General features: G+C 31.9%; 1 protein-coding gene across 1 annotated transcript in view; it reads left to right on the top strand.

The window, feature by feature from the left end:
* Positions 1 to 12868, top strand: part of LOC108908507 (sodium channel protein Nach-like) — a 44392-nt gene that overhangs the window by 3598 nt on the left and 27926 nt on the right. The window contains exons 4-5 of the mRNA XM_018712562.2: positions 541 to 545; positions 4406 to 4530. Coding sequence (XP_018568078.2) covers positions 541 to 545; positions 4406 to 4530 — 130 coding nt within the window. The remainder of the gene's footprint in view (positions 1 to 540; positions 546 to 4405; positions 4531 to 12868) is intronic.

Here is a 12868-nt window from a genome sequence, read left to right as displayed (position 1 = left end):
CTCCCGTAAATTCAGGGGCTCACAGTACGATAAAAAATAAGAATTTTTTGTCTTATGAACTATATGTCTATCTCCTCTTGTTTTCGAGATACAGAGCGACAAAATCAAATTTTTTAAACAGAATTTTTACGAAAATTTCCAAACGGTGCGAAATATTTTTGTAAAATTTGGTATTCCGGGGTTTTTAAGGACGCCAAATACGCTGGTCTAATTATTTTTTGGATATTTCATAGAGGGCGCTAGTTACGCAACATTCCTATTACATTTTAGGTTCTAATTTTTTTAATGTTAGGTTTTTTACCATTCGGGCTCCAATTTCTAATGTACAATTTTATTTTCTAAAAATAATGTACTCTTGTTAGAACTTCCTAATGTGGACGGATTTTGAGAAGAAAGGCTTTTAATTGAACTCTTACAATATTACGGTGTAGAAAATAAGTGACTTTTCTCAAAGTAGGCTTATGTCAAAACTTATTGATGGATGTCTCATAAACAACAGTAATATTTTAAACCCTAAATAACTTTATATCAAAATTGTAGTGATTGTTAGTGACTGTAGTTAGTAATGACTAAACAAGGCCCAACCTGCATAGTAAATATACGTTAACTCCCATTCCGTCTTTCACTGCTACACGACGGTAACCATAATCACCGTTGTAAACACATTTTAGATTTAGGAGAGAGTTACGAGGAGCCCACGTATTCAGTGTTTTTCAAATGAATTTTGCAAGTCGAGTTTAATTGACTGTACATAATAAATTTCACATTTCCTTATTAATGTGTTTCATAAGGCTAATTATTTAATTATGTAAATAACATTGTGAACTAAATTTTAAATTAAATTTTTTTAGTACGAAAATTCCTAGCGACGCGGCACCCCAGAATCCCCCATACCATCCGTCACTGCTAAAAACTTATCAGTGTCAAGTTGTGATTATGAACATAAAGAATTCCGGTGGCGCCAGACTTTTGCATAGTTTTGAAAACTGATTTTTTTATATATGTAGAAGACCAAGATATCACAATTGAGCCAAACATGTCTGAAAGCAATTATTGAAGCTTTAACATATACATGGTGTAGAAAATTTAAATTATTTTTAAATTTCTCAATAATTTTGGAAACATTTGTAGTAACTATTTGAAAGAATGGTATGCCCTACGACTTTGATAAACTATGCGATAGTCCTTTTTTTTTGCTTATTTTTCTTGTCATTCTGTCGGCTTTGTATTTGTTATTTGGATTTATGTCTGTCACTTATGAGAGTGATATAAATTGAATTGCCACATAAATTTATTAGAAAGTGAAAAATCCGGTGTTCATTCTATTATTTTCTAGTCTTTAAAATATAAGAAAAATAATTTTATTTTACTGTAGGTATTTTAAAAATGTTTCGAGTTATTACTTTTTTACTTACATTACCATTATTAAGAATTTTAACAGAATTTAAAATAAAAAACACACAAAAGAAATTTGTAGAATTTGTTTTTATTGTAAACAAAATGTATTAAATAAATTGTTGAATTAATGTAGAAATTTTATATTTCACTAGGTAGCGAGGTACGAGGTAACAAGGCTTGGCCCTGAAAAAAAAACGCAACATTTCTACGCAATAGCTTTTTAACTACAATGTTGGAAAATCATTTAAAATCGGAAAAAATCATTGGCATAGATATTACGCTTTTTTTATTATCTCTAGGAAAACGCAAAATTCATACGGCAATGATTTTTTCGACGCCTTTCAAAATCAAATTAATTCAACTGGAGGTTGCGGAAGGGACTCGAATTAAATTCTGATGAGGTGACTAAATTTTGAAGTTCGTCACTGTTTAGATTTAACTAACAGGGAAAATTATACAGGCACAGACAAAAAAAGTCCAAACGCAAGAGAGCCACATATCATTTCTGAAGAATTTCGGAGAAAAGTGACATTTTTGGTTAAGAACGCCCAAATGTGGGTCAAAACTTATTTTTCCTAAATTTTTATACTCGTAGTAACGGTAATATAGTTATTTTTCGTAGTAATTTTAGGCGCTGAAAACGCTGCTATTACCATTGTATATATTTACTTACACAATGCTATTACCTATTAAAATTTATCCTGACCCCGATATTTCTCAGAAATATTTGGGTGAAAACTGATTTTTTTCCTAAATTTTGTCCAAATATATAATTTTCGTAGTATTTTAAGTACTTAGTAAAATTTACCCATAACCTCGATATTTCTCAGAAAATCCACAGAGATTTCTTGAAAAAAAAAACAACTGTTTTTGGGGGTAAACTTTTTACCCCTTTAAAATATTTATCACTAGAAAAGAAAATATACATGTCTCGTATTTTTTATCCTCTGCAACATGCGAAGTTTCATTGAAATCCGTGATTAACTTACAATAAACTTACAATTTGTACAAATTCACTGAATGTGTACAATTATGTCAACTAGCAATACTACGCACCATAAAGAATCTCAGAATTTCGACGCTAATAAGTATATGAATATTTGGTCATTTAATAGCTAAACTATGTCTCTTTGAAACTATTCTTATACAAAAAATCTAACAAAATACTGTTTGAAGGAACTTATAATGATTACTTCGTATTTAAAACTGTATTCTGGTAAAAATCCTAATCACAGGTAATTTTTTCCTGTCCTATTGTTCCTGTTTCCTGTTTTTCCTGTTTCCTGGTTATTTTTTATGAAAATAGTTTCGCCTAACTAAAAATCTCACACTGACCTTTATCTGATAGGATTGTTATTTAAATTTAAATCTGTATTTTATCATTCTTGGTTTAATATTCTAAATTTGCTTAAGTGTGTATTTTGCTTGTTTGTTAAATTCCTTATTACAAGAATATAAAGCGTTGTTGTATATACGTTCGTAATACCATTAACTGACTGTACTTTGAAGATGTTCCAATTTATTTGTGATATCTCGTACCAATAGTACGTTTTTTTGTCTATGGAATTGAATTCTTTCGCGAGCCGTTCACGGCTTCACTTGCTCTTCTTAAAATCCTATTACATTTGAAACTCTGAAGTCTTGTGCACAAGAAAGATGTAATTAAATGTTCGTATGATAGAGCAAATTGACATCTTTAAAACATGAAATTTTTAATAATGAATTGAATTGAAATTTATAAACAACACTACCTACCCTAGGAATTTTTATTGAAAGAGTTTTCAAGAATATTGAAGGTAAATAAAAAATCTGTATTATCGAAAAAATTTACGAGAGAAAATTTAACATTGAATAGTTTTTCAGGCTAATACTTTACGCACCTTTTGTCAAAAACGCGTCTAAATAATGTTCAAAATAATTAAAAAAAAATAAATTTGCAGCATATCGTGTGAATACAATAAACATTGTGATTGTAGAAATCCCTCGACCTGTAAATATTAAAACAGACGTGTACAAAGAAAATATAAGAAGCCAGAATTTGAGAAATCTAAAATATTATTGGTGAAAGAAACATTAGTGTAGAAATTCTGTATGTTGTAGGGGGCATCAGGGTGTATCATACAGCATATCCTACATGGAGGAAGCACACTTACGGCGACAGTGTAGACACGTGACAAAGAGAGAAATATAGTTTGGGTACTATTTTTCTCTGTCGTGCAGGCACGTGATTGGATAACGCAACTCCCTTCGCTCTCTAGCGTAATATATGCACAACGATGAGAGAGGGGGGGAGGGATGGAGACAGAGAGAGAGAGACAGACAGAGAGGAGGAGGGAAAGGGAGGGAGAGAGAGAGAGAGAGAGGGAATACCCAAGCTATCGCCTTTTTTCTCTACAGTATTTACAAGCGGTACTTCCTCCATGTAGTATATGCTCTAAAGGGTGTATAGTCCCTAAAAGTATTCATAATTTTTAATCATATTTTTCACCTTAGACTATAGAAATGTAGACATCTCTAAAATTCTTAACATTCTATTTATAGAATAAGTAAATTAGTTTTAGAATTAGCTTTATGTTTTCATTTATGCTGTAAACTTATATATTCTAATTTCAAAAAAAGAAAAAAATTAAAGAGTTAAGAATTTAAGAGTTAAATGTGCAGATTCAAATTCAAAAGTACTAAATACTTAAATATGATATTTTTAAAGAAATTCGGCGGTATTTATATTATTAGTTTCTAAGAATCGTTTATTTCTTTCTTTTTGGCTAATAATGATCCAAGGAACAATCTTCCGAATTACCTAAATGATTTAATAAAATAATAATAATAAAATCTAAAAGAAAATAGTAGTATTTTTAGAGATATACTCTTTACCTTTCATCAATAAGAACATTTAGATTCAAAATAACAACAGAACATTTTAAATTTTGACTATTATTATGATAATGTTTTATTCAGGGAAGACACAAGTTATAGAATTTCGGTTCCAGGTCTGAACACTTTATAGGCCGTGAAGCAGGGCAGCTGAAACTGTTTATTACAGACTTGATATATTTCACCGGCAGTTGTTATTCTTGTAACACCCCATGTTCTTCATGTGCATCAGTGAACTTTACTAAATATGTGGAGAAGGTAATGTGTGCTTAAGGAATATTGTGGTTGCTTTATTAAGTTGTTAGACATATATGAGTAGATTGAATAAATATGGAGTAGTAGTTGGGTAACTAAAACTAATACAATTAATTTTATATCAATTATTTATAAGTTTTGGGGAAAAATTATCAGTATATATGCAATGTTAATTTTTCACATGTAATCAAACATGTCCTGTAGTTATGTTGATACTTAAATTAAACATGTAGATTTAAAGAAAAACATTTTTTAAAATAAATTTCAACTGAAACAAAATTTCCACAGTTAATTTATGAAACTATATTTTTTTTTCTTAAAAACTATAATTTACACAAAAATTAATTTATTCAGTAAAATGTTGATTCTTTAATTATTACATTTATGTTCAGGGCCTTGTACCTGTATGGACTCCATAATGAGATCGATTTTACTAACATTATACATACAATATGTCATTTTTGTTTTAGGACAATTTTCACAATATAAACTTTTTCATTGCACTAATATGGTATTTTTAACATTTATGGGCGAGGATTGCATGAAAATGTCCGTCAGTGTTTACATTTTTTAATTTACCTAAATTTTGACATTTTTTCCAATATTGAGGTTTTTCTATTCTGTCTTTTTCCTAATATTCACAGTGACCTATAGTATATTTTCTTTTTATTTCCCTCGAAATTTTTTCAATTCTTCGTTTCCTATTACCCTTTTTTTATCAATTGTTTGTTTGTCGTCCATCATCAATTAGTATAATACTTATTTATAAAGTGTTCTTATGCTGTACACCTAAAATCGAAATTGGGAAGTCACAATTTTGAACTAACGCTATAACTATATTCATTTTTATACTTCAGATACTTACTATAATTTGTAACAAATATGAATTTTATGTAATTATGCTATATTTATTTTATTTACAACTTATAGCTATAATATTACAAAAAAATCGTAGTTTAAAATTAATTTTAATAATTAACCTTTTGTTCATTTTCACGGAAATAGCACACTATTTTCTAGGATATCAATATTACCCATCATTAAATTTAGTATATTATAAAACTATAATGCTGCACTATTATACATATTAAAAATGAATATAGACTTCGATTTATTTTTGTTTCGTAATTACTGACGAAGTGTCGAAATTGTGACCAATGTGTATGACTGTAACTGATCGTGAAATCATCTTCATGTTTGGATAAATAAATTACAAGGATTCAGTTTATGTTTAAGGTTATGTCCCTGAAAGTTTTGAGTAACATAAATTTTGTAAGGTGACGCCCTTTAAGATGCAATGAACTGGAAAATGTCTTGGGATTATTCCTATTCGTCTCAATTTATCTAATAAAAACTTTTTTCTTATCCCATTTAGCACTCATTTCGATTGGATCTTGTTACAGCTAGGTTTGTAGTAAAGAAATCGAGTAAGCACATATTTTGATATCAGTTTTCTTGATAGTAAGTTGATTTTCTTTTAGAAACAAAGGGCAACATACTGTATACTACAAAGTTTTGTTTATAATATGTAAACTAAGTGTGCTTCATTTGAAACATACACTTTTTTTTCGTTCTCTTGACAAAACATTGTTCTAACAGTGGAAAAAAATTCTCAACAAATTTCACCCCTTAATTTTAATTTTAAGTACTCGCTATTTGATTTTAAAATTTTCCTGTACATTTAACATGTAAACCTGTTTTTTTTTTTAATTTTTTTATCTCAGCTGCATTACACGTTATTTTATTATCCACAGGTAATAATTATAGGGGAATCTTTGTGTTTTGAAAGTGCCCATAGTAGGATCTACATCGTGACAACGATTTCACTGCTAAAAAATCTGTTAATTTTTAAAAATATTTGTATTTTTATCATAAATGACTAGCAAATGACTTGCAGCAAAAATTAAATTTGATTTAAAAAAGGTCCTCAGTATCTAAGCTGTAGAGTTATTAGTTACGAAATAAATAGAATCAAATGCGTGTAAACTTAAAATATCCTTGTATTATCAAATTTAGCGTATTGAAAATTTGATTACAAATTACACAGCCCAACAAAAAAAAAGTGGCAGGTCCGAAAGACAAAACCATGGTATCCATGGTCCGTTTGACACGACTAGCTCTGGTTTAAGGTCAGTTCAAGGTCAAATATAGAAAATCAATTGTCAACAAACTAAACCTACGTATCCATACGTTTTTGGGGTCGCCGAATCCAAATCTGATGTCCGTTTGACTCAATTGAGGTTAGTTCAAGGTCAAATGTAGAGAATCAATTGAAAACAAAGTAAACTTACATATCTATACATTTTTGGGGTCGTTGAATCCGAATCTGATGTCCGTTTGAACTGATCCGGTCTATTTAATACTTTCTAATAGAAAAATATTAATCAACATACGAAAGATGCTTATACAAATTTTTTGGTTTTAAACCAAAGTGAAAAATTTGATTGGGTTTGAGCAGAGAGGAAGGTTTCACCAAGATATTAAAGAAGGAGGAAATTTGGGTGGCAATGAAACTATCACTGATATTGCTAGTAATACTAGTGATGACGAATATATTCCATATCACGTTCTGAAAAAGACAGGAGCAATATTACAAAAAGAAAGTAAATGATGTTCGAGATTTGGGCCTGGCAGAGAATAGAGCAGAGTTCCTAATATCATGGTTAAAGAGAATATTAAGCAAGCCGGAAAAGTGAAAGCTTTTTACTATCAGTACAGAAATAAGGAATATTTTTCTAACGATGAAGAATTTTCCTTAGGTTACTACAATGATATTGTTGGGTGAAACACTTTTAACATGGATGTTATAAACCTAACGAGTAAAGTGGACTGTTCATTGGTTCGTCAAAGAGAAGCAAGAAAGCTGTTCTACTGCATAATATAAATGTGTATGCAGCCATACCTGTAGCACATTGAAACAAGAGTGCCGTAATTTGAGGATAGTCTTACATAGGATCAAATACGAACAACATAAATGACAAATTTGTGAGAATCATCACAATAATATTGGGTCAACAATCGGTATTCACAAAAACTCCTTGCTTACTTTGATTGAGTTTAGAATTTGAGAGTATTTAGCATACCTGATCGGATCAAATAGACCTCGAATTCGGATTCAGGGACTCCAACGTATAGATATATTGGTTTACTTGGTTGGCAATTGATTTTCTACATTTGACCTTGATCTGACCTTAACCCAGACCTGGTCGAGTCAAAAAAACGTTTGGATATGTAGGCTTACTTTGTTGGCAATTGATTCTCTACATTTGACCTTGAACTGACCTTAACCCAGATCTTATAGAGTCAAACGGACACCGGATTTGGATACAGCGACCCCAAAAATATATGGATATGTAGGTATACTTTGTTGGCAATTGATTCTCTACATTTGACCTTGAACTGACCTTAACCCAGAGCTAATCGGATTAAACGAACATGGGATTCGTTTTCGGCGACCCCAAAAATGTATAAATATATCGGTTTACTTTGTTGGCAATTGATTCTCTACATTTGACCTCGAACTAAACCTAAACCAGATCTGATCGAGTCAAACGGATACCGGATTCGGATTTAGTGACCCCAAAAACGTATAGATACGTAGGTTTAGTTCGTTGGCAATTGGTTTTCTATATTTGACCTTGAACTGACCTTAAACCAGAACTAACCATGTTAAACGGACACCGTATTCGGATTCAGCGACCCGAAAACCATATGAATACCATGGTCTTGTCTTTCGGACCTGCCATTTTTTTTGTGGGGCTGTGTTATTGTACAACTGTTTGTTGTACATTATGCAGGGTGTTTATTTATTTATTTATTTATTTATTTATTTATTTATTTATTTATTTATTTATTTATTTATTTATTTATTTAAGTTACACCACCTGACAGTTAAAACCAATTAATAGGTGGGAGAAATAGCTAATAAAAATAGATGCATTAACAAAATCAGATTACTAAAGTACAAGAGTAAAAAAACAGTTAACAATAATACAGATTATAAAAGTTATAAAAAATTATAAAAGATAACCACTACGCATATAGGACTAAAAAAAAAAAAATACAGTCGACAAAGTTAAAATAAATGCTAACATAAATACCAACAAAACAATCATTTTAAAATTCAATTAAAACTAGTATACATATAATTATCCTAAAGCAGGTCATATAAAGAATGATTAAAAATTAATATTGCAAGTTATGACTAGAAAAAACTCTCTTAATATGGGATATATTATCATGAAAAATATCCACAAGGTTCTGCATTCGAGAGTGATTTTCAACCATTGTATACAACGGTGAAAACTTTAATAAATTCGTTCGAGGTGTGGGAAGATAGAACAAAGACGAAGACCGGGTTCCAGTGCGGGGAACATGAAAACACAAGGCAGCTAAAAGATCCGGACAATCAATCAATCCAGTAATGATTTTATACAGGGTTATTAGTGAGTTACACATACGTCGTGTAGCCAGGTCATTAAGGACAAATCGTCCAAGCAAAGTACCATGAGGTATACCCTGTGGTGGATAACAGCCATCAGACTTGAACCATAAATATTTTACATATCTCCGTTGAATGTTCTCAAGTCTTTTACAGCGAACTATATAATGTGAATTCCATACTAGAGAGGCATATTCCAGTTTGGGGAGAACAAATGCATTGAACAATAAGGATACTGCCTTAATTCCCGTAAATTGTTGTGAATTCCTCACAATGAAACCAAGATTTCTATATGCTTCACGTTGAATATTATTAACGTGTTCATTAAAGTCTAGTTTAGTATCAAATGTTACACCAAGATCCTTAAAAGAGCTACATTTCCTAATCAAGTTATTACCAACAGAATAATTATACGTAATCGGGCTAATCTTTCTAGTGAAAGTCATGGAATTACACTTGGATAAGTTTAAAGGTAATAAATTCGTAGCACACCAGTTACTAACTCTATCTACATCAGATTGAAGCCGTAGACAGTCATTCAGATCACCCACGGATAAATACAATTTAAGGTCGTCTGCGTACAGAAGGGCGTTACAATTTAGGTTCAACGTAATGTCATTAATAAAAACCAGAAACAATAACGGACCGAGAACTGACCCTTGTGGGACTCCAGATGTAGCATTAATATCCATTGATCGGAAACCACGATACTCGACTGTCAATTTCCTCTGAGATAGATAAGATTGAAAGAATTGACTAAATAAATGAGTTAATCCCATATTGGAGAGTTTTGACAGTAGAATACCATGGTCCAACCGATCAAAGGCCTTGGAGAAGTCCGTATAAACAACATCAACCTGACCACAATTATCCAAATGCGTGGAAATATAGTGTGACAGACATGTCAAGTTGGTGACCGTTGATCGACCTGGAAAGAAGCCATGCTGTTCGGTACATATAGAAGACTTTACATGAGAAAATACAGTTTCATATATAAGAGTTTCGAAAACTTTTGAAGGATTATTAATAATAGTTATGGGGCGATAGTTTTCAACATCACTCTTGTTGTCCTTTTTAAAGATTGGACAAATTCGACCCGATTTCCACATAATAGGAAACTTGCCTACCTTTAAGGATAGATTGAACAAAAAGCATAATGGTTTAGCGAATGTTGGCGCACAATCCTTAAAGAGGAAAGCGGGTAGTCCGTCAGGTCCGGCTGTAAATTTGGGTTTCAATTTCTTTAAGGCAAATAACACCTCATTTTCAGAAAATGTGGGAATGCTACAAGAGGAACAATAAATCGGCTGATTGTTGAAGATTGGTGTCGAAGACACAATAAAATTTGATTGAAAGTAACCAGCAAAAGCATTTACAATATCACGGGGATTATCCATACATGTGTTATTGTAATTCATGCAATTGGGAATACCGTTTACTTTCCTCTTGGAATTCAAATAGGACCAGAACTTTGAAGGATCAGATGTTATTTGCTGCTCAATATTGGAAATATAATTGCAGTAGCCTTGATGAACATCCCTCTTAATTTCAGCCCGTAAGTTACTAAACTCGGCATAGATATTATTATTATTATTAGATCTCTTATATTCAGCCCATAATCTATACTTCAGCTTCAGTTTTTTTATTATGTCCTTAGTGTACCACAATGGATACTTCGAACTATTCTTTGGAACTGTTTTAGGAACACTACTAGCAATACATGCCTTAACCCTAGAATAAAAAATCTCACAAGCTCTGTCAACATCTTCCTCATGCATAAGATCGTCCCAGTTAATATTAAGTAGATCGTCATATAGTTTTAGATAGTTAGCTTTACGAAAATTGTACCTGGGTTGCAATGGGTTTATAACGTTAGTTTCAATCACACCTAATGTAAAGGCAATTTCAAGAGCAGGATGGTATCCGTCTTCAAGTAATAGCGGCTCCAAACATCTAGTGATAGAAAGATTTGTGCGACTAAACACTAAGTCAAGTAAGCGATTATGAGAGTTCAATACTCGATTATATTGTGCAAGATTTAGGAAGTTCGAAAAATTATTTATGGACACCATTAATTCATTATGCAGCGATGGGTCACACTGTAGATTGTGAAATTGAGGAATATTAAAGTCACCCAGGATAATTAAATTGTCATCATTCAAAAAGTCCATGCAACCAGATATGTGATCATAAAAGATATCGTATACGTCTGAGCCTAAACTTGGCGGAAAATAAACCACAATAAGATAACATATTTTAGAAGATATACTAATCTTCAAAGCTAACGCATCGACCACAGGCAACGCACCAGACAACCCTGACAAGTCAATATAGATCGCATGATATGTTTTCTTTACCGCTATTAGAACCCCACCACCGGTCTTAGTGTTAGTTTGTTCACACTTCCGGTCAGATCTGAAGACTACAAAGTCATCGTTAAATACTTCAGAGTCAAGTACGGATGAGTTCAACCACGTTTCGCTAAATGCAATTACGTCAAAGGAACAATCGATAGAAGCATTACACAGGTTGATAAGTTTTGTGTTTAAACCGCGAACATTTTGATAATAGATATTTAAATTTTTTATTTTATTATTCCTGTGATGAGTTGATTGATCGAATGCAGAACCAATATTAGGATGCACATTAGCGTAATTAATCTGATTTAATTGCTATTTTATGCCAAACATGTCTGATTTGAACTTTTTAAGTTTTTCTATGAAGATGGGACATTGGGAATCCCAAGCAGCATGATCCATAGTAGATAGGCCTCTAGATTTACAATTAATACATTTAAACACACTTGGATCAGAAACTTTACAATCGCTGATCTTATGGTCGGCACTACATTTAGGACATTTAACAATTTTAGTACAGTTTTTAGCAAAATGCGAAAAGCCACAACATTTGTAGCACATTCGCAGCTCTATAGCATCAAAAACAGTACAACAATCATAACCCACGAACAACATACCCTCTTGCATAACCCTTTTGTAAGAATTAACATCCAATGACAGCTTAGCCTGAAATACATTTTTATTTTTTTTCAAAGGAGAGACGTCAATAACGGTTAAGTTTGAGTGTTCCACAAAAACGTGTTGATTCTGTTTCTTCAAGAAAGTTATCAATTCATCTGGTTCATGTTTTGCTGTAAGTCCGGAAATTCTTATTCTCGGGTTAATAGATCCAAGTTCCTTGATCTCATAGTTTGCAGCTAGTTTATTATCAGCTATTTGTTTAAACTTAACAATTTCTTCCTTACTAGAACACCCAACCACAATACCACCATCTCGAACATTTTTGATCCTTGAGACATGAAGACTTGATTCAATCGGATTTATATTTTTTAGAATATCAGATCTAGTTTTGGTGTACGTTTGAGATGTGTCTCTAGGTTTAATAATAACTGCGTTGGAATTAGTAGGGTTTTTTAAAACTGAAGCATACGATACTGATGGTTGAGATTCACCCGCAGAAACAATATTTGGAGATATTCTTATGGCATCCTGTAGTTCTTGTACTTTCCTCACAAATGAATCATTCAAGTTGTCCTTGAATGATAAAAGTGTATCATTCATTCTCCTATAAAAATCATCAATATGATCTTTAACGAAATTGATGAGGGTATCTTTATCAAAATCCCTCCTCAAAGCGGTTATATTTTCATCTATATTAGAGATGCTACTGTTAAACTTGTTTACGAATGTTGTTTCAACAACTTGGCATCTTCGATGACAAGAGTCACAAACATATAACAGGTTTTTTAATTTCTGGATCACTTTAAAATCTGAATCGGTCAGACCAGCACAAGAGTAGTGAAACCATTTACCGCATGGACCTTCACAACCTACCAGACACCATCTGGCTTGGTTCTACGACATTTAGCACAGTCCGACATAT

The sequence above is a fragment of the Anoplophora glabripennis genome, unplaced genomic scaffold (genome assembly GCF_000390285.2).
Source record: "Anoplophora glabripennis isolate ALB-LARVAE unplaced genomic scaffold, Agla_2.0 scaffold233, whole genome shotgun sequence".
Lineage (NCBI taxonomy): Eukaryota > Metazoa > Arthropoda > Insecta > Coleoptera > Cerambycidae > Anoplophora > Anoplophora glabripennis.
Note: the sequence above shows the minus strand (reverse complement) of the source record. Positions and strands in the feature narration are given on the sequence as shown.